At 43.4% G+C, this 27,971-nt stretch overlaps 1 protein-coding gene across 12 annotated transcripts in view; it reads left to right on the forward strand.

Annotated features, from left to right (window-relative positions):
* ITSN1 (intersectin 1) overlaps positions 1-27,971 on the forward strand; it is a 204,291-nt gene that overhangs the window by 129,449 nt on the left and 46,871 nt on the right. For 7 of the 12 annotated variants that reach the window (XR_011495392.1, XM_070488809.1, XM_070488816.1 and 4 more), the window contains 9 exons: positions 3,983-4,230; positions 6,048-6,207; positions 9,969-10,174; positions 10,926-11,008; positions 14,833-14,999; positions 18,090-18,135; positions 20,423-20,544; positions 23,439-23,556; positions 25,269-25,460. Coding sequence is in view for 11 of the 12 variants with exons in the window: in XM_070488809.1 (XP_070344910.1) it covers positions 3,983-4,230; positions 6,048-6,207; positions 9,969-10,174; positions 10,926-11,008; positions 14,833-14,999; positions 18,090-18,135; positions 20,423-20,544; positions 23,439-23,556; positions 25,269-25,460 (1,342 nt within the window). In the remaining variant the exon portion in view is untranslated. Of the gene's footprint in view, positions 1-3,982; positions 4,231-6,047; positions 6,208-9,968; positions 10,175-10,925; positions 11,009-14,832; positions 15,000-18,089; positions 18,136-20,422; positions 20,545-23,438; positions 23,557-25,268; positions 25,461-25,823; positions 27,325-27,971 lie in introns of those variants that run through there. The other 5 variants (XM_070488817.1, XM_070488818.1, XM_070488819.1 and 2 more) reach the window with 3 other exon arrangements.

Consider the following 27,971-nt stretch of genomic DNA (forward strand, 5'->3'; position numbering starts at 1 on the left):
CTTTTATTTAGAGAATAGTGTGGAATAGCATGGGGACAGGACCCATGGGCAGTCAGAGCTTCTGCTGCCCCCAGTTGAGGGTTAGAGCTAAATTTAAGGCATAGGTATATGATTCATCTCTTTACAAGACAAAGGAAAGAACATGAAAAAAAGTTAAAATGGTATCAGTGCAGGTGGGGTCTGGTCATTGGGTGATCCCATGACTTTTAGACAAGAATCAAATCGGATTAAGTAAAGGTTAGAAAGGTTAGACGCCACCACCCTAAACCAGTTACATGAGATTGCCAGACAGCAACCAACTTAAGTTCTTGCCTTCCCCATTAAGAGCTTCTAGGGACAAGGTCATCTCTCTTCTTCCTGGTACAGAGAGGGAGGCACCTTTTACAGATAGAGATTTACCTTACAAATGTAAATGTGTCCCAACAAGGGCAAGTTCCATTCCCCAGGGCCTCCTTCCCTGTCCCAGTTTATCAAAAGCTATCAGCCCAAAACAATCCCGATGCCAAAGAGTCATATCTTGGGGTGGCCAATTTCAGGTCCCTACAAGGTCCTCCCCCCTTCCTTCACAAACGCAAATGTCTCAAAAGGGCAAGCAAAATTCCAGTCCTCGGAGCCTGCTTCTCATCTGTAGTTTTAGAAGTAACCAGCCTAAAATCCTCATCAACAAGGTCAGAGGTTTTAGAAATATTAATGCTCCCTGCTGAAGGTGACAGCCATGAAGCCTCTAGACACTGAGAAATTGTTATTGGGCTTCAGCCACGTGTGCTTGAACCTGACAGCTGCTGTGTGCATGACTGTTGATCAATGCCCTACGTTATAAGTGTATAATTACTCACATTTTGTGGACTAGATCTGTCGCATAGTCCCAGTCATGTGAGCACTATCTCAGATTTGTGCTTCCCACTTTGATAACGTGTCACTAGAAGGACCCCAGATGCTGTGAGGTATTGCGGTGGGGCTGGTTAAATGAAATTGGATTAAAACCAATATTGTTAATGCCCAAAGCCACCAATAGATGAATTGACTTTGTCTGTAAAAGTCCACATGACAAAGAAGTCTGTGTGCCTAACTTTTCTCATTCTATCCTAATCTTCTATTTTTCCACAATTAGATTGCCATTTGGGGTAGTTTCCCAAACCACAAGAAGAAGTAGTTCTCATTTTCCTGTGAGAACCTTCATGCTTTTTCTAAGTGGTTAGTTTAATTTAATGTTGAGCGAATTTTTATTATAACCTCTGAACCTTCAAATTAAAATTTAATTATACATTACAATTAATGGATTCCTATAAGAATAAATCAAACTAATTGAGACTATTGTTTGGCCAGAGTTGACCAGTGAATTTCCGAGGTTAAAAGTGAAATGCTGATTGCATTATTGCCCTGAAGGATGGGAGAAGCCCTTGTTTGCAGAGATAGGAGGCTGATGTGGCCCGCCCCCTTTGCTAAGTACACAAGTCACCCTTCAGTGGTGCAGCTCACTTTGTGTCCTATCAGGGGACAGGGCAGGGTGTGATTGCTTAAATAGGGTGGGAGCCAGACCTGCCCACAGGTTGGGACTTTTCCTCAGGGCTTCAGATTCAATTCCAGATGTCAAGTAAAGTCTTGTTACTGTGTCTCGAGGGAATGACAGTAGATCATAGGACATAATTAAGTAAAGCAGCTGACATTCCAGGGCGTCCAACTTGGACAGATCAGTAGGGTCCCAGACAGGCTGTGATCAGAAATTGAACTCCGGCCCCTAAAGGGTTACTGCTGGCAAGAAGGCAAACGCCGAGGCCTAGGGTCCCAGACAGGTTTCTAGAGCAGGGAACGCCCCGTGCAGAGAACCAGAGCTTGTTACCTTAAGAGAGGGTACGGTAGAGACTGGGACAGAAGCCTGAAAGGGAACTGCAGCAGCTTCAGAGCGGGGACAGGAGAGAGGGCTTAAAAAACCCATCATTAAACACTTCTCAAATGCCAGGCAGCGTTCTGATATTTATCATTCCTCACAACAGCCATAATAAGACAGGCGCTGTTATTATCCCCGTTTTACAGATGAGGAAACCAAGGCACCAAGGGATTAAACTTGCCCCAAGTCGACCAGTTGATTGTGGAAGCAGCACTGAAACTGAGGCAGTCTAATTGCAGGGCCCTACTCTCGATCGTTACCCTCTGCAGTCTTGAGGCTAAGTTCTTGTGCCCGGAGCTCAAGCTCCTAACTCACTCCCACCTGACATCACCTTTGGTCCTAGGATGAATGGAGCGGGTGGCGGGTTGGCCGCTGAACCTACAGAGACATTGAGGAGACCCTGGCACCACCTGGCCTATTTATAGCTCTGTTTCCAGTGCAAAGCAGCTGCGAAGTTAAAATGTGTCACAATATCAGCAATAAATATAAATGGGGAAGGAAAGGCATGTGGCCATTTGAGTTTCGCATAAAATAAGATCCAAGTGGAAAAAAATGTCATCTTAAATCCTCATCTAGAGAAACTGTGGGGGCTGCCCAGAAGAAGGAAAGTAAGAACCAAACAGTGTGGGGGCCTGAATGAAAGTAGTGCTGTGTTCACATCTGATGTGAGTGTAGCAGGAAGAGCAGTCGAAGCAGCATTCCCCTTTATCTGGGGGGAAGTGCTTGGGGAAAATTCTTGGCTTTAAAAATTGCTTTTATTCATGACAGTAAGGGTTCCCTAAGGTGGAGCAGCAGGCAGGTGTCCCCCACTTAGTGAATATTTTGTAAATAATGTGTAGAATTAAATAGTAAGCTTTGTATTCTTACTCCACCCCTACCCCAAGCATTTTTTTAAAAATTCAAATAAAGTAATAGACATCATATCTTATTACCCTCCATTGAATACAGATAGATATTCGGTTCTGCAGTTTTTTGCTTTGTTTTTTTACTGAATGTTTGAATGGGTTAGAAAACCAGTATTTTTGCCAGTTTTTCCAAAATTATTAAGACCTTACCTCCTCATTTCTGTAATTTCTAAAAAAGCAACATGAGTGTTCAATGTTTCACCTCCTTGGGCAGTATATTAAGGGAGAAAAAATAAGATAAAGTCTCTGATAGACCCTTAATTGACTTATAGTAATGAAAATAATTTTCTAATAGTGAATGTTATTATCCTCCAAAATCCTTCTCCTGTTGCTCATAAAATAGTGGGGGTAACTCATAAAGATAAGTGGAATCATCTGGTGATTTTGAAGGGTCCTTTGAGTCACAATTAAAATGCAAACATTAAAAGCACCTGGTATAATAAATAGCTTCTTGGAAATTTTTAAGCAGCAGAATTCTGTATTCTCGTGTGCACTTCTGTGAATATTAAAGTTAAATTTATACAAAAGAAAACTATAGGACCTTAATAAAATTGATCGTTGCCGTAAGTAATCACTTCCTTAATTTTCTTCTCATCGTGAGTCTGAGGAATTTTTAAATGCCTAAATACAGCAGTCAGTTTTGCTCCCTGTAGAAACCATCTAAGGCTGTGCTTTTTATCTTTCTTGTCCCTGTGCTAAATACGTACTGCTTAGTTATCAGAGATTTTTAGAATGCTAAATTTATATTGATTGCACCCTTTGCTTGCAACTTTAAATAATAAACCCAAGTCAAATTATTTTTAATAATTACATGACTTTCCTGAGTGATGAAGTCTGTCAGATCACTCTCCAATTCAAAATAGCTCTAAAAATTTAAACTATGGGCCTTAGGACTTTTGGCACTTAATCTTAACTGCCATTCTTAGAAAAAGAAAGAAAAAAGCTAAAAAAAAAAAAGCTTTAAAAAGCACAAAGAGTAAGAACTTGAATTATGTCGCTTACTGTTTTTTCAGAGTTAATGGTTAGAGATAATCTTCTCAGACACTTAGATGAAGAAAAAGAAGAAATGTCTATGCAGCATGTCTGCCTGACAGGGTCAGAGGCTTGGAGCTTTGTTCTGCTAGAGCGTTTGGTGTCTTTGCGGGTTGATTCAGTGCCGCTTAAATTGAACTTTGCGACTTCCCTGCAGGTGGATGAAAGCCAGACTGGAGAACCGGGATGGCTTGGAGGAGAATTAAAAGGAAAGACAGGATGGTTTCCTGCGAACTATGCAGAGAAAATCCCAGAAAATGAGGTTCCCACACCAGTCAAACCAGTGACCGAGCCGACCCCTACCCCTGCACCCAAGCTGGCTGTGCGTGAGACGCCCGCTCCCCTGGCAGCGACCTCTTCGGAGCCCTCCACGACCCCCAACAACTGGGCCGACTTCAGCTCCACGTACGTGTAGCCATGCTATCTCTGACTTTTGAAACCCCAACTTAGTGATCTTTTTTCTTTAAGTGTTTTTATGATCTTGGGTTGTACCTCTGCATAAAGATGCCTACTCTTTTCATTACCACTTTCTCTGACTGGTCTGCTGGCAAATTGTGGATTACATTCTCTGAACTGGCTTTAATTATATCATTGCTCAAGAATGATTTGCCCTGGTAGAAAATAAAGCCTATTATCTTGTTTTGTTCAGTAATTTGTCTGTATCTTTCATTCTCATGGAAGAAATGGAGAAATACAGTTTCCTAATAATGTGTTTGACATCCGTGTCAGTCAACAAATATTCAGTCATTTCCTGCATGTAAATAGCACTTCTTTTCTGCTGGACAGAAACAGAAATTGACTTTAGTCATGTGGTTTTGAATCCAATAAAAAGCTGTTTCCTTTACAGCTTTCCTGTCTCATCAGTCGTGTACAAATGTTCAGGGCAGTGAAGCAATGTGTGTCCTTGGCTGCTGCTAGTACTTACCATTGGTCATCAGGAAATGGGATTAAAAGCAGCGTGTAAGCAGAGGTTTGAAATGCGAAATGAAACCTCTGTCCACACTTCCAGTTATAGGACCATGATCCAGCTGTGCAGTCGTCTAAAAATATTTTGTGCCAGCATTCAAGTAAAAGTGATTTGCGTAAGAAGTATTTTAAATATTTTTTCAAGTCTAACCATCTTTCAGAAGAAACGAATTGAAGGCAGGGAGTCAAGATGTAATGCTGGAGAAAGATCCAATGGGTGAAGCTGAAAGAAAGGAGCAGTAACCAAGGGCAGGAGGAAGTGGAGGGCAGGGTGTAAGGAGTAACCAAGGTTTTCACCCTTACATGGCATAGAAAAGGTTGGAAGTGCTAAAGAAGGTCCTTCTTCTCTAATGTCTGCCCAAAAGTAGCCTTCCATTAGCATGGTCCCAAGGTGGAAACTCCCCCTTCCTCTCTTGATCTTGATTGAAAAGCTCTGACTCTTTACACTAAAGCTTAGGCTGACATAGAAGACAGATGCCCTGTTTTCCAGGATCTTGTTTTGCTGTGGATCCGGTCAGTGTGACTCTCTTCCTGGTTAAATGTGTAGCGTGCAGCTCTCTGGCTATAATCGAGGGCATCTTATTTTCCAAACCCCAAATCAGGGCGTGTAGTCAAACAAAGGAGTTATTTTGATTTTTCAAATTTGTTTATGTGTTAATAAAGATACGAGAAATAAATTACATTTAGATCTGCACTCATCCAGATATGTTTATTTAAAATTATAAAATTGTAAAATTGAAGCTGTCCCTGAGATTCAGGACAACTGGTTGCTCTAAAGGTACCACTTGTAGTTACCATGCCGGGTGCTTGCTGTGTGGTGGATGGGAAGAGAAATGGTGTTAAGAAGTGCCAGCTGCTAAGCTGGCATATTTTCATATGTGATATATAACTTCTTTTTTGCTGATTTGGCTATTATTACAAATGATGATAATGATCGTGTGAGGATGCTTCTCTGGTGCTTTAGAGGTACAAAGTATTTCCCTATCCAGTATTTCACAACTCACCGAAAATGGCAGAATATTGTTCCCGTTTTATCAATGAGGAAATAAAGATTCAAAGAAACTACTATAATTTGCCTGAGGTTTGTCACTAGTGTGCGAAGCTCAGACTCAAACCCACGTCTGGTGCGCTTTCCTCCTTCCTTGTTCTTGAACTTAGAAAGCCCCGTAAATGTACTGAGTTTGTGTTTACCGTGGGTGAAATGCTGGTGCATTAGGAAGTACTTGCTACTCATGGCGGCATGCTCTTCCTTCCAGGTGGCCCACCAGCGCAAATGAGAAACCAGAAACGGACAACTGGGATGCGTGGGCAGCACAGCCCTCTCTCACCGTGCCAAGTGCCGGCCAGTTAAGGCAGAGATCGGCCTTTACTCCAGCCACGGCCACTGGCTCCTCCCCATCTCCTGTTTTAGGCCAGGTAAAGGCAGGCAGTGGGAGTGTGAAGACGTAGCATGCCTTACAGCACCGGCAGATTCAGCCAGTGCTTGTTGACTGTGTCATTTACAAGTAAGCCTCGCTATATGTATGGGATCAGCTGGCAGTGAGGGATCCGGTTCACGTTTTCCCAGTAGCCTTTAAGGAGCCCAGAATATATTGTGAATAGTGAGAGTTCAGAGATGGGTAATCAGAGAAGCTTCATTGAAGAAGTGGCATTTGAACTGCATCTTGAACAATGGGTAAGGTCTTACTAGGAAGTGGAGAGGGCTGACATGTCTGTCAGACAGAAAATTCTATGAGCAGAGGCTTTAAGGCAGGAAATCCAAGTGTGTGTAAGGAAAATCATGGGTCAGTCCATTTGGCTAGACTATTGAGTAGTTTTTGGAAAAGGTAGACTTATTGTAGGTTAATGAGGATCTCTTAAATGCCCTGCTACGAAAGAATAATTTCTGAAAGGATAAAGATGGTTATTCTGAATATTTCTATTTCTATTTAATACAATAAAGGTAAAGAAATGAAATTTCTGTAAATAATCAATCAAACCAGACAAGAGACAATGCCTATCTGGCAGGCACTTGGGGCTCAGGGACAGTTTGTGATCTGGGAACAACCAGATTGAAGGTGGGCTCTGGGCAGCTTCAGGTGGAGGTGGTGGGCAGGAAGACTAGAGTGGAGGACATGGGGGCAGCGACACCAGTGAAAGAGGATGGAGTCACAGTGCCTGGGGGAGCAAATAGGAAAGGAAAGAGGTCTGGGATTGAGGAAAAGATTTGACCTTAAACAGAAAGAAAGAATTGAGAAAGAAATGGATTTTTAGTTCGAGGGAGGAGGCAGGTTTTAGACGTGTGAAAGTGGGCCGTCCAGGTAGTCCTGTCTGGCAGGCAGCTGGAGCGTAGATCAGATCTAAGGAAATGTGTGAGGTCTTCAGAGGAGAGATACTGTCGGCAGAAAATGGAAATACACAGAGCACGTGCGTTCTGTGACCTGGAAGAAGAGCGGCTCCCCACATGGCGTTCCTTCCCTTTGATTCTCTCCTGGCTCAGCGGGTGGCGCGTCTCCTGCTCTGGTGGAGGAGAAGCGGGGGCGTTGTTTCCAGAAAGTGGGTCAGGGGTGTGCTCATATTATTAAAGGCAGTGGTCAGGACAAAGAAGAGATCATTCGGTGTGGCAAGTAGAATGTATTTGTGGCCTGGAAAAGAGTAGAATAAAGCAGATCGCAAAAGGGTAAAGGGGAAATGATGGGTGAGAAAGTGGAAAGATGTGTGAAAGAAAAGAGGAGTAGAGGGGCAGGAGGGCACTGGGAAAGGCGTGAGCCAGCCACATTGCTGCATGTTAGAGAAAGGGACTGAAAAGTCAAGTACCAGAGAATATAATTGGGGTGAGGTGAATACAACATGAAAAGCACAGAAAAGAAGACAGGATTCTTTTTCTTCTGGGAGAGGAGGGGTGAAGAGGTTGGGGAAAGATAAAGGAGAGAAAGGAGTTCAGGTTGTGCTACTTGCCAGCATTCTCAGGAGGGGAATGCAGAGTTTGCAAGATAGGAATTCAGCAAAGAAAAATGAAGAATTGCTTGGCTTAAGTTAACCTGAATCTGTAACTGGTCATTACACATTGTCTCAACTTTCTCCAGCAGTCCAGAACTAGAAATGATAATAATAATAAAAGCTACCACAACTATTATGGTTATTACTGTCATAGCAACACTATGGAGAGATCTTATAAAACTTCCTTGACAATGTTTTGAAGAAAGTATCTGTTTTATGGATGTGGAAACTGAGGCCTGGAGAGATTAAACAATTGCCTAAGGTCACAAAATTAGTAGTGACAGGCTTGAGACTCAAACTCAGAGCCCGTGTTCTGTCCGACCCCAGGCTATTATTATATGGGTTATTCGGGTGTATCCATGTGGAAAGATTGACAAGGCAGGCACCGGGAAGATTTCTCAGGGTGAGAGATTCTGAAGTATCAACAAGGACACAGTTGAAATGGCTGACCCAGTGGTCCATTCGTGGTAGAGAAATAAATGGAAGTAGCGAGAGGATGAGACAGTCTAGAATAGCTGTGAGGTCCCCTGTGAGGGCGAGAGAGGAGGACGGAAGGTCAGGAACAGATGGTCCTGGGGAGTATTTGAAACCCGTAGAAACCTCCTCCATTCTGAGGATTTGAAGGAGCGCACAGTTGAAATGGAAGGAAATAGGAATGTCGTAGGTTTAAGAAGGGGAGAAGACCAGGATTTAGAAGTTATCAGCGTGGATGCTGAAACTGTTTGACCTGTCATAAATTCTCCATTGATCCGATGCAATCACAATTAAATGTCAATGTGGAAATAACTTGTAAAGACAAGTGCAAATGGGTTCCGGATGAACTGTCCTTGGCCATCGTCCTTTGTTCCTGTCCATTTACGTATGCGATTGAAAGTTGACATTGTTGTATTGTTTAGTCATGTTTTTAGATATTGTACTGGTTTTCTATTATAGTTTTTAAACAGATAATGAATGCCTCGCCCTGCCTTTCCAGCCTCATCTCCTACCACACCCCTCCATGAAAGTAGGCCACCCGCGTCCCCGGATTGTGCTTCTCTTCCTGGACCCTTTGCAGTGTACCGCCTCGAGGCCTTTGCCTGTGCTGTGCCCTCAGCCTGGAGTGCCCTTCCTCCGAAGCCCTAGCTTTCAAAATCCTTCTCGTCCCTCCAGGCCCACCTCCAGTGCTGCCTCCTCTGGGAAACGTTCCCTGTTGCCCACAGGCAGAGTTCATACCTCTCCTCTCTCTGTTCCCACAGTGAATAGCTGGAACGTCTTATTAGCGTATTTCCTTCTGCCAGGTGGTATACATAGTTGTTTGTATCTCCTTCTTCCCCGTTAATTGTGAGTTCCTTGATAATAACATCACACTGTCCATTTTTATAGTGCTTTATGGTGAATAAAGTGTTTTAACCTAAATTATTTTGGGGAGGCAGAGCCGGCATTTTATTCATCTTTGTAACCCCACAGTGCCTTGCATATAGGTGTACAAGGGGTTTATGCCAACCAGACCCCTATTTCTCTAAAAAGGCGCTAAGACAAGCACAATCCAGTGCAGGGCGTGTTTCCCTGTCTCCCTAAACTAAGAGATCAGTTAATTATCTTTTGAGATTTCTGCTCCAATATTAATTCTCCACTGAAAATCCAAATCAGATTGGAAATGGGGGCATGCCCTGGGCAACCTGAAAGTTAAAATAGAACCAAAATAGGGGCCAGCCCTGTGGCGTAGTGGTTAAGTTTGCGCACTCTGCTTTGGCGACCTGGGGTTTCGCCGGTTTGGATCCTGGATACAGACCTACGCACCTCTTGTCAAGCCGTGCTGTGGCAGGCGTCCCACATATAAAATAGAGGAAGACGGGCACGGATATTAGCTCAGGGTCAGTCTTCCTCAGGAAAAAAGAAAACGTAGAACCAAAATATAAAAGGCACACAGCCAGGTGCAACAGAATAAATCCGACCTCCTGGCTTGTTTAAATAGAGAGTTCTAGTGGCCAGGCAATGGCCTTGTGGATAGGCTGGCAGGTTTTTGCCTCCACTTTTGGAAATAAACGATTACTGAGAAACAGTGAAGCGTCTAGCACTCGACTGTGCTGAAGCGGGGTCTCTGTGGCTGTGTGTGTGCCCGTGTGTGCTCATTGGAGGGGAGGTGCCCGTGTTCATGTCGCCTGAATTGATAACAAATCACCAAGTAATGAGAGGTCCTTTATGTCATTCCGCACAAGGGCGAGAAGGTGGAGGGGCTACAAGCGCAAGCCCTGTATCCTTGGAGAGCCAAAAAAGACAACCACTTAAATTTTAACAAAAACGATGTCATCACCGTCCTGGAACAGCAAGATATGTGGTGGTTTGGAGAAGTTCAAGGCCAGAAGGGTTGGTTCCCCAAGTCTTACGTGAAACTCATTTCAGGGCCCGTAAGGAAATCGACAAGGTATGTTTGTGTTTATCTGCTTCTGTTAGATGAAAACAATGTGTTAGGCATTAAAATATTGCTTGTACTTGTTAAGATTCACAAATAGGAGTTGCAGGATTATTTTATCTTCTTGATCTTTTAACTACAAAAGTTAGAGGATGTGTCAACAGAAGGAGCCTCTTACAGATAAATGGTCACTTTTTCTTGTGAAAGGCTGTATATCTTGTTTTTCATTGAATTATGCAAGAAGGATTTCTAGTCTGAGAGCTGGAACATTCTTGTGGGTTTGTTGGAGATTATGTCTGTCTTCATGCTTAGTCCTCAGTACTGTGCCAGAGATACATGACTACTTAGAAGTCCAAAGCATTTGGAAATAATTGGAGGAATGAATTATCTTCTTCATTAGGGTCTTGTTATAGCACAGAACCTTAATTATTCCAACCATATACATGTTCAAAACAAATGATGAGATTTAAGAAGATAAAAATATCAAAAATATCGGATGAGAATCCATCAGTCATGCTTTGAAATAGACCAATACATTGGCTGTGTATCCAGCACAGCAAAGTGCTGAAAAACACGGATGTGAGCAAGAATCATGGCTCTGGAGCATCTTATCATGTGCTTTAACTTAGCCAAGTGCCACTATCTCAGCTGGAGATTGTTCAGAGTTTTAAACGATAAGAAGTTTTAAAAGAGAAAAATCAATGTCATCTGTTCTACTTTCTTCTAAGATAAAACTTACCGTACTCTTTCCCCCATCTTTCAGCATGGAGTCTGGTCCTTCAGAAAGTCCTGCCTGTCTAAAGAGAGTCGCTTCCCCTGCAGCCAAGCCGGCCGTTTCGGGAGAAGGTAAGAACCTGAGGCAAATATGTTCTTTAGAAGGTCGTGGAAATTATGCAATACAAACAGTAAATGTTTGGAATGAGACTGGATTTCATTTTTAAATTGACTACATTAATTTACGTTCTAAGCTAAAGTGAAAGTTTAGCTCTTTATAAAATCGAAGGGCTTTATGGAGACTTTCAAAATACTATCAGATGGATTGATCATAAAAACTGAATTTTCTAACTATCTTTTATTATGAGTCCTTTGACTTTTGAAAGAGGCCCATCAGTCACTAGGGATCAAGTTTTCTGAGCATCTCTATAGCTGAATTGTGGTCCTGTCTATTCTTGACTCTGAGATAAATATTTTGTTTTAAAATCGTGACTTACACAGTCCCAGAAAGCTGTTAGAGTAACATCAGTGCCATCTGTACACCCAAACAAAAGAGAAGTTCAGTTTCCATGTTCCGTGTAAATGACCAAACCAGATTCTGTAGGCCTAAAAATTTCATTTTGAGTGTTTATTATACAAATAATTAATTGCTTTATTTCTGGGTCTTTGTGACATAATCCCAAGGATTATCTATGCCAATGTATTGTATGGGTTTAAAAGTGAACAAAACCTAACATAATTTGGGCTCTAAGAGTAAAAGTCTCATTTATGCCTTTTCCACATTCAGTTTAGCCATTATCTAGTACTAATTGAAGAGTGCTTTCCATCCAGAAGTCTGAACAATGCTCGTAGCTAACTGATGTCTCCCCAACTGTATAGTAATTTTCCATGGGTTCCTTGAATGAATTATATGAGGATAGAATGTTTTATGTAGTTTGTTTGCCGTTAGGAGATGGTTGCATTCCTTAGAAATCTTACCTTGTGAAAAGTAGAATTATTAAAACAGTTGTTCCCATGGAGACAGCAACCATGAAAGTTTAATGGTATTTCAGACTCACAGTAACAAAGTTACTTTTTCAAGAGGAATTTTAGAATTTTCTTTTTTAGTTGATAGGTATAGTGATAAAACTTCATCATTACTCAACAAATCCAGCGTTTTATTGCATCCAGTTTTTGCTGTTACCTCCAAAGCAATCATTAGCATAGTTCTCATTGTACATTCTTATCATCTTAATGACAGTTCATCTGCTGTTAGGAGAACAAGGCAAAAAGCTCATTTAAACACAGCACATGTAGTCAGTAGTGTATAAAGCAAATTATCTCACACACACTAAGAAAAATTCCATGTATATAGCCAATTAAATCTCATTGGAGGGCTGGAGTTTACATTCTAGCTCTCTTACCTAGAAACCATATATTTTGGTCTTGCCTTAACTTCTTCATCTGTAAAGTGGGCATAATAACCACCCCTTGAGGTAGCAAATTATTACAAGGATTATGAGATAATATGTGTAAAACTTCAGAATAAAGGTCAGTAAATGTCTGCTACTTTTATTTCCTTTTTGCTTCATTTGCTGGGTTATTAATAGAGCCACTTATAGCAGTGGGCTTTCTCATCTACGAGTGACATTGATACATGTCTATTTGTTTTAAAACATGTACAGAGGCCTCAACACTTGAGGCCTCAATTAAATAGGTCACAGATGAACCGCACATATAGTTAAAGTTGGGCAACAGAAGAGAGCTAAATTTTAATCTTAGTTGACATTTATTGCATCCATTTTGAAATGATTTAGGTATTGGAAATATCGGGGAAGATTGCTGGCATTCTGGAGGCATGTGGAAGGACACTGGAGTTTGAAATTCCGAGAAGAGCTATTTTTATATGTTAATGAGCCACTTATTAATACTGCATTAAAAGTAATCAAATTTAAAATAAACCATAAGCCAGATTTAAACAGAGTGTCAGTTTGGGTAGCTCTTAAAATATCGGCTTGGGGATGGCTGGCACCCTGGGGTCAGTGTGCGATGAAGTGGGCCCAGGTGGTGAGGGGCCCCTGCGTCTCCATCCTCCCGTCTCCCGGCTGTCCTGAGTCCTGAGCAGCCTCACAGAAGCCTTGTGTGCACGGAAGGGCGAGTGCAGCCACAACCTTCCAGTCTCCTTGGTGTCCTCTGCTGCAGTGTCAAGTTCAACCAGAGTTCATGCTCCTGAAGTTTCTTAAGCATTTTGAAAGTTACTCCAAAATTTGGATCCATTTTTAAGAAAGTGACTTTTAAGTGCAAGAATCGCTGGGAAAAGTATTGATTGTCAAGGATCCTATCTTCAGTGGCCAAACATGAACTAAGGAACAAGTCACAGAGCAAAATGAAAAGGGAAGGGTCAGAAGATTGAGAAATCAGAAAAAGGAATATGTTAAGGAAAAAAGAATGTCCTTATTAAAGCTGCCAAACTTTGAGTTCCTTGTGCGGGAAATCATTTTTCCAGTTTCACCCGTGGAGGTGTATGTTACCAGCGCTGGAGGGCTGAAGACAGAGAGCCTTCTGTTCTCCCTGCCACGTTCGGATGACCTTGTGTCTGCCGTGGGGTCCGACGCTCACCAGCACTCGCTGCTGGCCTCAGCCCGCAGGTCCGCACTGCTGAAGCTGAAGCCCTCGGAGAGCTCCTCCCACATTGTGGAGCTGCCCACATGAGCACAGCGTTAGGGGGTTTTGTTTTTTGTGTATTTCTTTTAGCTTTCAGTAGGCCCCTGCAGGGGCTCTTGTAATTGGCCACAGGAGTCCTCCACGCGAAATTTCTGCCTATTAATTAACGTTAGGCTCTGCATCTGAGGACCATCATCTGAAGTTTTAGTGAGAAACATACATCATCCATCATAAAAATGAACTTTTTGAGTAATTGGTGATTTTTGTATTGCTTTTTAAAAAATATACAGAAGAGTAGGATAAAATGGAGAAAAAAATGGAAACAAGAAACGTATGTTCATCCTTCTATAAATCTCTAATCCTATACCTAATGTGAAGAATTTTGTGTCTAGTGGTCTTTCTGAGAGTGTGGCTTGGTTCTAAGCCTTAGGAAAATCAGCTACTTATAATTAAAAAGAAAGATTTCCTCTGGGATGTCCACACTTCACCTTCAACACAGTGAATAACATTAGTTCTTCTTACCCTTTAAGACTAACTTCCATGAATAATAAAATGTAGGACGCTGTGGTTTGTCTTTCAACTTGATCAGAAAGCCTCGATTTTCTTCTGGAATTGAGTAGACACTACTTTTATCATCAGTCTGCTCCACCTGTTGATGCATTTAATTGACAAGTAGATGCCCATTTTGAGCTAAATAAGGTATATTTTTTATTTTGTGTTCTAACAGCTTCCTGCCGTCTGTGTCTATGGCACAAAAAGACATAAGTTTTCACTTGGGCACTTGAATAATGAAATATGTGTCTTACTTAATTTACATAAAGGATATACCATATCTAAAGATTTTCTAAAATTGTGACTTGAAATCCTCAACACTGAAAGATAGGTACTTGGTGTGCACACCAAGCGCCTGCATGCGAATGCCTCTCAGCCAGTGCTCAGCCCGACAGAGGCACTCAGTAAATGTTAGTTAAGGGTAAAGGTAAAATGTATTTTCATTTAAAAAGAAATCATGACGTTACGTCAAGATCACTCGTGGGTAGTCCTCACTGTTGGTAGACATACACTTGGTTTTTTGTTCCTGTGGCTGGGTCTTCACAGGAATTGTCTCCCTGTCTGCAGTTACTGAATTTTTACGTGCAATTGGGGAATTTGAGCCCAGGGGTCCTGCAACTCTGTATATTATCTGTGACTAGCCTTTCTCTTGAATGGATCTTATCCTAACTTCCTTATTCATAAACTTGCTTTTGCAAAGCTGTCTGGGATTTCTGTAAACAATCAAGCTCTCTCCGTATTTCAATATTTCTCCCCACCAGAATTTATTGCCATGTACACTTACGAGAGTTCTGAGCAAGGCGATTTAACCTTTCAGCAAGGGGATGTGATTTTGGTTACCAAGAAAGATGGTGACTGGTGGACAGGAACAGTGGGCGACAAGGCCGGAGTCTTCCCTTCTAACTATGTGAGGCTTAAAGATTCGGAGGTAAACCCACATTAACTGTTTCCTATCCCTTTCTGGGCAGTGATTCTCTGTGGGGAGTCACCATGTTTGACGGTGGAACACTTTGTTGGGTTTTGCTAAGTTCTGGAACGTGACAGCAAATACGGTGTGACCTGTAATATTTGAACTTGTCATTTGGTTCCATAGGCTAAGCCTTCGCTTCCCATATGCAGAAGAACTCCCGGGGCTAAGTGGAGGCTGTCTGTAGTGAGGCGGGTGTGTGTCAGCTGGGATAATGTTCAGCATTTATCTCTATTCCTGCGTGTAACTGCCTTAGGATTTGCAGTAAACTTTCTTCATTAGGTCTTCTTGGGCACTGACTTGGGGTACCTCAAGAAAGATACACAGCAAATATTTTGCCCATGTAAACAAAAGTAATTTGGTGATACTGGCCCCAGAATATTGGACAGTAGAGAGTTTGTGAAATTTATATTTTTCCCTACACAGTAGGAAGACACAAGACCTAAGAGATTGGTACACTTTGGGCTAGGCCTTAGTATCTCCAGGGTCTAAATTTATTTTAAATGCTGTTCTCCTTATAAACTGGAAATGGCTCCCATTGTTGTTAAATGGGGCTCTAAAAATTCAGTTGCATAACGGGTGGTCTTGAGATAGTGCAAGTTTAATGAAATGGTGAGGTGGGCCTACCAGAGTATAGGAGCCGATCTTGTAGTGGCCAAATTCAGGTTGCTGGAGGATTTAGGGGTATAAATGTAGTCATTTAACAGATCCATCGCACATAAATAAACCAACAAGAATGGGCTCTTTTTAAAAAATTTTTAAAATTTTTTCTAAGCTTAGGCACCCAATTCACTTACTTTCGCTTTCTCAGGTGCCAGCAAGTGGACAAACCTGGCCCTCTCTCATTTGAATGCCGTAGGAGGGTGGGCCCCAGTATCGGTAGCTGCTTGGGGCACCAGGCCGGGCCTGGTGGCCGGCTGCAGTAGTCCTGCCATTGGCCGTCTCCTCTTCCCTGCAGTTCCCAGGCATAGTTTTATTTTGCCTGGGTTTACTTTTCCAGAAGTGTCATTATTGTTGTTTTTGTTTTCCCGTGCTGTGGTCGTGCAAGCAGCTTGCTGAAGCTCCCCTGGAGGGATTAGCTTAAGTCTGCTTACCCTGGGAGAATTTGGCAGAAGCCAGGTGGCAAGCACTTCTGCCTGGAAGACAGCGGTGAATTGTCCTCTGCAGACCTGGAGGGCCAGAATAAACTCTTCTCCAGGCCAGCCAGTTGGATCCAATGAGAATCACACAGATGGCATTTGCGGGAGGCGGGAAACACTTGATTTCTGCTACCATGCACAAAAACTCTAAAGTGACTCTGCCCTTTGGATCAGTTAAAACACAAAAGCCATTACTTGTATTGTACTTTAATAAATTATAGTTTTCTATAAAAAACTTCAGAAGTCAGCAAGTTAAATATATATACCGTGATACTTTCTAAAGGTAAGCTGACTTGTAAGGTGACTTCTTAACCACAGTCTTAAAGTATTAGCCACGGAAGAACTAGCAGGGCTAAAGATCTTGGGCAAACATTTAGCTCCATTATATTTCATAATAATAGAAAAATCTAGAAAGTCAGCTCTTTCCTCCTACTTGGCCATAGAGTTAGAGTATAAGGAAAATATCCTGCCAAACGTAAAAACCAGACCTAGCCTCAGATAGCAGGATTGCCCTGTGGGCCTGGGAGAGGCTGTCCTGTCCTCGCTTCCCTTCTCTGGATGAGAGGGGCTGGGGCACGTAGCCTGGGGTAGCTTTTTTCCTGCGTTCTTGAGGAGTGCCAGGACAGAAGCTGGCCTGCTGAGCGCGTCGTAGCTTATGTGCCGGCTGTGGCATTGAAGCCACTTGAACTCTATCATTGGATAGTGCCAGTTGCTTTGTTCTTTTTGTGGAATATAGGGGGAGTATTATAGCCTGTACTAGGAAAGAAACTGGGCATTTGGAATCTTGTTTCATTGGAATTCCTTTATTTTGATACACAGCCTATAAAAATAGCAAGGGAGATTGGTATGGTATAACTTTGTTAATACAGAAAGCATACATCAGTAAAAATTTTAACTCAATCTTCCCTGTTAAAAGGTTATTAAATTTCAATAACCAAATTAAAGGGACTATGATAAGTTGTGTTCCTGGTAGATAAATTATATATTTTTATTCCTGCAGTAACATCATTTAGTTTATTAAGCCTTTTGTTATGTTTTAATTGGAATACTTAATTTACTGAAAGATAGGAACTCAGGGGTGAATATTAATTCAGGAGAAAGCCCTTTGTAACCACGGATTACGGTCTGGCCCCTGTCCTGACTGAAGGTCTCTGTTGGCTTACTCAGCTCGTTTAAAATTCCGTGAGTGTCCGTGAAGGAATTCAACCCCAGAGCACTTTGGAACACTTACTAGTTGGAAAAAAGTATGGTCTGCTTCTCTGGATGGTGCACGCAGTGTTGGTAGAGCAGCGTTGAAACAGTGAAGGATTGGGGTGGAATGGGTGCACAGGAGAGCGGCTACCTCTTTGAATAAAGAGGCAAAGGGGCTGGGAAAGGATGTTTGAATTGCCACTGTACTGTTTAGGTTCTTTTAAAAAAAGAAAGCTCTAAAGCAAATGTAAAATATTAATATTTTCATGTATTCAATCTTGGTATTGGGCTCATGGGTGTCTGTTAGAGTCTCTGTACTTTTTATGTGTGAAATATTTAATAATTAACCTTTTGAACATAAAATATGAGGTTGGTGTTTAGGACTAGACTAGTGGTCTTCCTAGTGTGGCCCCCCTGTTTGATTCAACCCAGAGACACGACATGCCTGTGCCACACCTGAGCCCCCTGGGTCCAACCGCGCCATGTACTTGGCTAATTTTTCTCCAAAGAGAGTAAAAGCTGCATGTTTTAAAGTACTTACTTTGTCACGTGTTTTCCTGGTGTCCGTCCTAATGTCAGGAGATCAGTGCTACTGTGTTTCCCCAGAATGAAAAGGGGGCTTCAGGGGCTCAAGCGGGTTTGTGTCATCATTAATCGTTTTTTTAAGTTGCATGACCAAAACTCTTCAGTATGCAAATGAGACCTTCTGCTCTGTTTTAAGGGCTCTGGAACTGCTGGGAAAACAGGGAGTTTAGGAAAAAAACCTGGTAAGTTACAAACCCTGATGCTTATTTTTCCATGTTTTGAATGTAATTGATAGTTGCTCCCAATCTTTATTAGGGCCAGAAGCCTACAAGAAAAGGCAAAAGAGTCTTCCCTAAGAATGGTTGGCGTAGATCCTTTCCTTGGAATCCATTAATAGTGTATACATGGTATAAACTATGGCTGTTGCTTCACACAGGGGGAATAGGAGCGTTACCAGACAGAATGTCCTCTTGGGTCCTGAAGAAATAATTCAAGCAAGATGGTGGGACGTGTAGTGCACGGAGCTGTAGGATTTGGGGTCACTCTGCTTACCCATCTTCTTGTTGGGCTCAGGAAGCCCTTTTGCCTTTCCTGACAGCACATTCAGTCCCAGAACATAAACAGTGGAGGAGATGAGAGGAGCAACAAATATCAGAGTGTAGGTCCTATTAATTTAGAAGCCATTGGGTGGTTTTCCTCAGGTACACATTGAAGGTACAAAATTATAGTCATCCCTCTGAATTCAAAGTGTTTTTGTTCATCTAAACAAAATCGCATGTTCTAGAAATAGAAGCATGAGAGAGAAGAAGCAGACGTGAAATAATATGGTTGGTATGGCATGACTTCTTCATCTAGGTCATTTGAGCTTTTCTGTTGTCGCATCCTTAGGAAATTAGAGGTCGGAAAGAGTCAGCGCTATGCTGAGTGAGGGCTTTGTATCTGTGTCTGGTGCTCAGCTCCGGAGGGCCTTACCTGGCCGGGAAAAGTGGGCTCTCAGGTTGTCATAGGATGTTAGTCAGACTCAGATATTGGACCCCTCGGTCAAACCTCTGTTTGAACTGTGAGTATTCTGCGTTTTAAATTGTCATTCCAAAGGGTCCAGACGGGCTGAACTTTGCACTGAAGCCAGTGAGCTGCTCAGAAACACAAAAGACAGAAAAGAATGTCAGGGCAGGTTGCTGGCTATGCCTGCCAGGTCCTTGGAGGAGCAGGGACATCTGAGGCCAAATAGGACACTAATTTGGACTTTCTCCAAACCGAGTACTCTTAGGATCTAGAGCTGGTCCTTGGCGTGTTAGGGAGGAATAGGACCCAGCTACAGATTTCCCAACTAGAGCGCTCAGTGGTGCCCCGGTGTATGTAATCGGGCTCTTTCTTGCTTCGCCTGAGCTCTCGGAAGCATCTGGCAGGGCCAGGCCTGCACCATGACGGCCTAGAGCTCCTAGGAAGGTGGCCGGCCGCTGACTACAGAACAGGGACTACGGGGTTGCTAATGCGCCTCTTAGAGTGGCAGGAAATATTGTCAGAGGCTGGGGCCTTTTTACCTCTTTTCTTCCTTTCTGTCTTTCTTCACCTCACTCCTTCTTTCCTCCTTTCAAGAACGATTATGATGGGGAGAGAGCGTCGAGGAATAGAACAGTTAGCGCTGTGTTGCTTCTGGAAGTTCAGAAAGCAGTCGCTGCGGACACGCCAGCGTTTCTTTTCCTACTCGACCTCCTGTGCCAGTAGAAGTGTACTTTACAGAGCCTGGTCTGTGGTAGTGCTGGAATTTTTCCCACGAGATTTTTAACATTCAGGAAAAGTACAGAACTCTTTACATTTTTTCCTGTGCTGAACTGTTGTTTTTCTATAAAATTCCCATCTCAACTCCAGGTTCCTCCTTTAACTTGAAATAAAAAGAAGTAACTTGCACTGACGTGAGTCCTCCCTGATACTTAGGGATCACCCTCAAAATGTGAGCCGCAGGGAAAGTGGTCTTTGGATGGGGGCGAGAGTCTAAATGCACAACAGTCGAATCAGCTAGTGCCACGCTCCCGACGGTTTCTGAAGAAAACAGAATTTCTCTTTTACTGTACTTGGCAGGTGGAAAAGCTTCCCTTGAGGTCCTTTCTTCACTAACCGTCCTCCAGTGTACTGTGTGCTAAGCACTGTGTGGGGGCAGTGGGTGGGGTGGAGGCGAATGAGGCCCAGCTGTCGGCCTCAGGGTGTTCACGGGAATTGTGGGAGGGGCCGGGACAGAAGGTGTGGGAATTGGGGGGCGGGGGTTCAGGGTGGGAAGTTGGTGCGTTCTGAGAGATGATGATGGAGTCCTGGAGCAGGCTGGGCCGAACCAAAAGATCACTGAAGCCCTCGAACGCTGCATTTGCATTGTAGGTCATGGACCCGGGGATAATTGAGCCTTTAGAGAACCAGCCCAGTACATGGGCTTTGACAATGGTCGTCTGTGAGCCTGGGGGGTGGCTGTGTCTCCCTAGACTTTCCTTCTCCTGACTGTAACGGTGCACCACGATGTTTGGTCTTGTCTTTCAGAGATCGCCCAGGTTATTGCCTCCTACACTGCCACCGGTCCCGAGCAGCTTACCCTGGCCCCTGGTCAGCTGATTTTGATCCGAAAAAAGAACCCAGGTGGATGGTGGGAAGGAGAGCTGCAAGTTAGTGTCTTTTCCGTTTGTTTAAAATTCTCTGTCCAAATTTGAATATGCAGAATCTCAAATTTCATTGCAAAGTACAAATAACCCCACACTGCCTAAAACCTGCGTTTGGAGAGTGAGAGATATCACGTTATCTGAATCTCTTGGTGGTGTAAGCTTCAGCCAGCCCGCAGCAGAGTTGGAGAGCTAAGGATTCTTCCGCAGATTTGTCCAAATCTGTTTGGTTCCGGAGTTCAGAGAGTGAGCGTTGGGATAGTGAGAATTCATGATGACGGACGACACCTGTGTCGAGTCTCCTTCGGTGTCGTGGTCTTAGAGAAGTGGACCTTTCCATCAGTGGCATTATAAGGTGTGATGTACCATAAATGTCTCACAACATTTTCAGCTCCTGCGCGTGTGCATGTGCGTGTGTGCGTCCTCAGGTCACCGTTGTGTCGAGGCGGACCTTGGTCAGGCAGGGGAAGATGTATATTGAGGTGAGCCTAGGAAAAGGGAATGGTACCTTTCTGTGCATATAGGGCGGCTAATTAAAAAAATAGGGCCGAAAGAGTGAAGAGTGAGCCGGTGGACTAAAGAAATGTGTCGTGGCCAGAATGGAAGGCACAGCCTGGAGTGTAGCCAAAGATAAAACTTCCCCTGAGGGGTTCGCTGCTGGGCAGCCATGAAACACTGTCCAGCAGGGCTGACCAGATACAGTTTACTGGCGCAGGAATTGACCTTCGGAATCCCGGGATCCACTCTTTTTAATGTGTCTGCTCCTTCGCTGGGTGAGGAGAAGCCTTCTTCAGAGCAGTGGGTTGCATTCCCTGTGTAGAGTCGTGCTGTTGTCCCCTGATTGGCCTTCTGAGCCACACATCCCTCTCCTGTTCTAAAGACTTGAGTGACCCCTCCCTTCCTCCTCAGCCTGCTGGCGAAGGTTTCCCTCGGGTGCCCCCCTTCCCTCTTCAGCCATGCATCTTAGCAGTCTGACCACTCATCGGCGACTTCTCCACTCCAGCCTCGTTTGGTGATCTGCTCTCTTGAAAGCAGTCAACACCGCAGCCTCTCATGCCTCACTCCCTTTGCTCATCACGTCTCCCCAAGTGGTGGTCCTGCCTCTGCCCCGTTCCTCAAGAGCTGACCAAATCCCACTTCTTCTGGAAGCTTTCTGTGACCATCCCACCAGAAGTGACATCTCCTTCCCCTGAACTATGGTGGCCACGATGCCTGCACCACTCTGGGTATTTAATATTGATGCTAATGTGATTACTTAGCTTTCCATGCATATTTCTTATTTCTGCATGTAGGTTATCAACTCCTTGAAGGCACCAACCAGGGTTTTTCATCCTCACACTCCTAGTACCTTGCTCAAAAAAGAGTTTTGAATGGTTCTTGCAATCCACAATGGAGTGGGTGAATTGCCATACCCGGAGGGCTGCTGGTGCTTGAGCCAGAGTTTCTCTCGTGGTGGGATACACAAATGAAGAAACTGCCCATGAGCTCTGTTTTCCACCCTTGTGAAACTGCAGGGGTGCGGAGAATAGTGGAGTCATGTGAGCTGTATGGCAGTAAACTAGATAGACATGCATGTGGTGACTTGTAAATGAGTGGCTTCCATCATCAGCGGATTCACTGCAAAAATAAGAGTGTCAGTCCTTGAGCCAAGGGCATGAAGTCTGTCGGACCACAGGGAAAGTGAAATTTGATCTGCATTCTAAAAGTAACCCAGAAGTATTCCTCTTGATAAATTGGCAGGTGGGAAGGCAGAGGAAAAATGGCCAAAGTTTCCTTTTCTCTTAATTTTATTTCCTTATTTTTGGAATAGGTAATATATTCACATGGTTTAAAATTCAAAAGTTACAAAAGAGGATTCAGATTTCTTCCTCCCACCCCGTCCCCAAGGGGAAACTGTTTTTCTGAGCCTTGCTTCTCGAGATACTGCGTGTGTGTGAACACGTGTGCACGCACGTGCACATGTCTAGCTTGTCTTGAGTCCTCTGGTCCTGCTGGTATGCACAAGGGTCGTTGTGACTTCTCACGATCGCTGCCTAGTCTTTGCCATCTCATACACGTGTGTCCTGACTGTAAGGCTTGGCTCACCAGCTTTCTAAGTTCCTCCGTGTCCTATCCCTTTCCAGCAACACCCGTATGTGAACGCTCCATAAATGGATCTTGTGTTGAACTAGATTCAAGTGAAGGAGAAAGGAATGGCAGTGAAGAGTGTGGCTGTGGCCATCACGTAGGCCTGGTGGCCTTTGAAAACAGTGCCACGTCTAGGCTCCCGTGTTCTATACCTGTTGCGTGTACATTGCCTTGTGTCTACGGTTGTCTGTTATGCACAGAGAAAGCGCAGACCGGGGTGTGAATCTTGGCTTGTCATTAACTCGCCTGTAACCTTGGGACTGTCACTTTTCTGAGCCTCACTTTCTTTCTCTGGGAAATGGAAATAGTGACAGTAGTGTTCGTCTGGAGTTGTGCAGATCAGGTGCTTAGTATCGGCCTGGCTCATAAAAAGCACCAATTAGTGTTGACTGCTGTTATTATTATTATTCCTAAAATCCATATATAATGTTGGCATTAACCATAATCTCTGCATTGCTTGATATTAACAGCTGAGAGCTAACGTCACATGTGCAGAGTTTTCTATCCTATGTGCACTGCATTCTACTCTGAATTGTGACCCATACCTCCAGCCCATGCAAAGACGTTTCAGGCCTCGCTCACCAACGACTACCACAATTTGAATTTTAGCTACAGTCTTGTCATTTTGTAATGTAGGAATCCACTGATTTCACTGTGAATGCCACTTGTTTTTCAGTTAGGTGTACACTTTGTGTAAGCTCTGTTACAAAGCAGACTGTGTCATGAAAGAACACAAACGTTTTAAACATTCTGACGTAATTTTTTCTTATTAGGCACGTGGGAAAAAGCGCCAGATAGGCTGGTTCCCTGCTAATTATGTAAAACTGTTAAGCCCTGGGACAAGCAAAATCACTCCAACAGAGCCACATAAGCCGACGGCGTTCCCCGCAGGTAAGCAGTTTGCAGTCTCTGCGTGGAAAATGGTCTGCGTGCCGTGTGGATCTTTCCACTCAGCGTTCTCATGAAGTATCTGAGATTGCCTTTCGCATCTGCTGTAAGCACTGCTTGTACTTGGTGGGGCTGATGCCCAGCTAATGTGATATGGAATATGTCTTTCAAAAGGACCAAATATCTCGGCAGCCTTGCCGCGCTGGGCACAACAGAGCCCTTGTTGGGACTCTCTTCGTAAAGGAGTCATGAATGCCGTGGCCTTAAAGCTAGATTTTTCTCTTGATTTCTTTCCAGCTGTTTAAATGGGGATTTGGGCCAGGGGGTGAGGGGACAAAAAGGGACTCCTAAAAATAAATGGCTGGGGTCTAACTAGGTCAGGAGATTGAGCTGGAGGCCACGGGGGTCTGTTGGTTATAATGTGCTGCTCACTGAAGACTAAAATAACTCCCCTGTGACATTTCCTGCGAACAGAGGGGCTTCGCTTAACGGGCAGGATGTTGCACGCACCCTCCTAAAGGACAGAAAAAGCACAGAGGGCCCTGCAGCTGAGCTGGTTGGCTATTTTCTGATTAAAGAGACCAAATTAGATGCTTCAGGAGTCTTTGAGATGGGTAGGGTTAAGGGAGCAGAGTGTTTTCTTTAGGTCTTTAAGCCACCAATTCTTGGGTGGCATTTGTGGAAAATGCAGAATTTTCATTCCAGTACCTTGTCGTTAAATGTCTGTGCTATACGTCCCCAGTGAAATAAGATTAAAACTTGGCAGCCTTTGCGAGAAATGAAAGGATTGGCAAACTTTGTGACTTGATTCCCGACCTCAGCTGGGCCTCTTTGCTTGAGCCGTGGCCTCATGTGGGCAGAGGGGTGTGGTGCCAGCTAGGTCTCCTCTCTTATGAGGAGGCCTGGAAGTGTCCCCTTCATCAGGTTGGTTGAAACCTACAGAAATAATTTGCTGAAGTGATTGAATTACCTGGAGAATTTGAAAAACCTAAACCTTTATATAGGTTGGTTAGGAAAGATTAATTGGGGGTACATCCTAACTATGCAGACTTGTATGAAGTATAGAAATGCCATGAAATGAAAACAGTTTAACCTCCTATAGATTTGAGGGAAAAATGAAAAAAGAAAAATTGAACTGGAAAATTCTGAATTTTGGAAATTGGAAAAAATTGAATCTGGAAATTTCTTTCTTTGAGATAAAACCTTGAGATGCAAAGATACAGCAGAATAAAAAAACTGATTTTAATTTTCACTAAGATTTGGAGTTTTCAGAGGTTAGGTGGTAATTACCCTTCCCCCTTAAAAAAAAAACAAGAACTGTAGTAACATCCCCATGATACACAGCTGTCCTGTGCAGTTGGGCCAGTCTTCCAGAGTCAGCATTTTATAGGAGTTCCCCTGCACTCAGATGGAAGTGATTCCATGGAAGCATTCAATTAGCATTGTAAATTTTCTGCTGACAAGTAAACATGAAAAAGAGGAAGACATTATGAAAACCAAAGACTTAGTGTGGAATTTTTCCTGTCGTCTTGGTTTTTAATCTTTCATCTTTCTCTGTTGCCCACACTACACAAAACCCATCAGAGCACCTCTGCTTCATTTGATCCTCTTCGGAAAGGACAAACATAATACATGAGGATAGCTAATGCCCCCCCGTTGCCCGCTGCGCGGGCTGTGCCCACGTGCGGCTGCTCACCCGACCGTGTCTCCCGCAGTGTGCCAGGTGATCGGGATGTACGATTACACCGCCCAGAACGATGACGAGCTGGCCTTCAACAAGGGCCAGATCATCAACGTCCTCAACAAGGAGGACCCCGACTGGTGGAAAGGAGAAGTCAACGGACAAGTGGGGCTCTTCCCATCCAATTATGTGAAGCTGACCACAGACATGGACCCAAGCCAGCAATGTAAGTGCCCTGGTGGCTCCGTTGCCTCTCCTCTCTGGTATCTCCCGGTAAACATGCAGCATTGCTCTGATTCTGCCGAGCTTCGTTTGCAGAACTTAAAGCTAGACCATTGCTGCGTTTGCAACAGTCTCTTTGAAGACCTTCTGTAATGGAAGACTTTATCTCGTGGGGTTGTTTTTTTGTTTTTGTTTTTTTTTTTTCATTCCTTGTGTAGCATGACCCCTCCCTCCCCTCCCCCTTTCTCCTTTTCTTTTTTTTTAATCATTTTGGCACCATGCTGTTTACATGCCTGACTCATTTTCCTAGCTTGAATTTTGCTCATTGTTTTGTTTTGCTTATGTGTTGTTTTCCTCCTTTTTCTAGGAATCATATGTTGTCCATCCCCCCCTCAGGCTTGAAAGTCCTCAAAGAGACCCACTATCCCATATCACTGCCCAGAGGGATGATGGGAGATGCAGCCTTGATCATGTGACTTCCAGCATGATCACCTACTGCCTTCTGAGTAGAAGAACTCACTGCAGAGCAGTTTACCTCATTGACCTTAGTTGCATGTGATGGCAATGTCGAGTTATGACTTACAGAGATAGAAGCAAAAATTACAAAAATACACAGGGTAGTGGGTCCTTTTGTGGCTTTCCTAGTGACTCAAATTGACTTCCCCCCACCTTTGCACAGGTGCTTTCAATAGTTTTAAAATTATTTTTAAATATATATTTTAGCCTTTTAATAAAAAAAAAATTACTTCTTTGCTATTTTTGGTTTTGCAAAAAGACCCACTATCAAGGAATGCTGCATGTGCTATTAAAAAATGTTCCAAATGTCCATAAATCTGAGACTTGATGTATTTTTTCATTTTGTCCAGTGTTACCAACTGAATTGTGTAGTTTGGGTTTCTCCCTACTATAGAAGTACAGAGGCGTTCGGTATATCTGTTTTAAAGATGTGTAGAATGAGCCCGATTAAAGAGAAGGTGTTTTGTGCTTGTGTGTGTATCAGATGTACCTTGTTGAGCATGTAATAACACATCCTGTACATAAGAAATTCGTTCTCTCCATGGCAAAAGCTCTACCCTTGTATGATGCTCTAATCATATTGCATTAATTTTATTTTGCACAGTGACCTTGTAGCCACATGAGAAAGCCCCTGTGTTTTCGCTTGGTCTCAGATTTATCTAGTTGAGTTGGTGTTTTCTGTTCTGGGTTTTTAATTTCGCGTGTTCTCATGCCACAAATCCCTAGACGACACCACTGAGATTGTTCTAATCAACAATCTCTGACATCTCTTAGTCTCTGTGACGTGAAGACCTATTCCAGTGACTTTTCATGGAATGACGTATTTTGAACAAGTTAATTTTCTTGACAAGAAAGAATGTATAGAAGTCTCCCTGCAATTAATTTCCGATGTTTACATTTTTTAACTAGACTGTGGAATTTCTACAGATTAATATGAAATGGAGCTCGTGGTCCGTTTACGTGTTAGATGTGTTGTAGCTGAAGCCATGTTTGTCTTTTAAACACTAGTTGGAAGCTCTCAATAAAAATGCCCGTTGCCGACAGCACAGAAGAAAGGGTGAGGGAAGCCTCGAGCACAACCCACCAGTCCTACTAATGACTTTTAACCCGTAGTTACCTTCTGTGTGGACGTCTCTCCCCGCGGGGACTGTGCTGGCGGTTGTGTCGAGGGCCTTCTCCACTCACATGGCGCAGAGAACGAGGACCGCTCCTCCTCGTTCGCTTGCGCTTCAGTATTTTCATGGATATGAATGTAAAATATATAAATATATAAACCTGCGCTTTAACAACTGTAATACAACCTTTTGAATTAGTTCCGTGTATAGATAATTAAATTCTTCATATAAAAGTTAGACGGAAATGTCTCTGTGTTCTTGATGTTGGAACCTGGCAGTGGCGATGGGGAGGTGAACAGACGAGATGTCTGCAGGTGGGCTGCTGCCCCCGTGTCCATGGTGACGTGTGTTCTTTGAAATACAGACATCATGAGATCCTCACTGAGTCTTCTTTGAATGGCCCTCCCTCTTACCTTGTTCCCCACCCCTCCCTGATCAACATGAAAACAGTTGCCCCCTATAATACTGGTTTTGAAGAATAGAACTGCCACCCAGCTCAGTGGTTAACTATCTCACTGGGCCTTTGGAGTATGTTATTGATACATTAACAGGTGTGTGACTTGACTTGGGGTACAAAACATTTGTCTGAAAGATGTATCATAATAAGGGTCTATTGAACATCCAAAAAATATGTGGGTAAAGGTGGAAACTTTCACATCTTCCATACTGTTGTTCACCATCCGTTTCTGCCTTGCACACTCCAGGCTCGTTGCCTTTGCAGAAATAAACCAGTGTACACGTTGATGAAACTGTTTGCCACGATGACCACATGTTTGACTCTGTTCATGAACTTTGCTTATGGGTCCTCCCCTGCCATTCAATGGAAAAGTGATTTCCTTTGTCAACTCAGCAGATATTTTAGAGGAGAGATCCACCAGGGGTGG

The sequence above is a fragment of the Equus asinus genome, chromosome 18, assembly GCF_041296235.1.
Source record: "Equus asinus isolate D_3611 breed Donkey chromosome 18, EquAss-T2T_v2, whole genome shotgun sequence".
Lineage (NCBI taxonomy): Eukaryota > Metazoa > Chordata > Mammalia > Perissodactyla > Equidae > Equus > Equus asinus.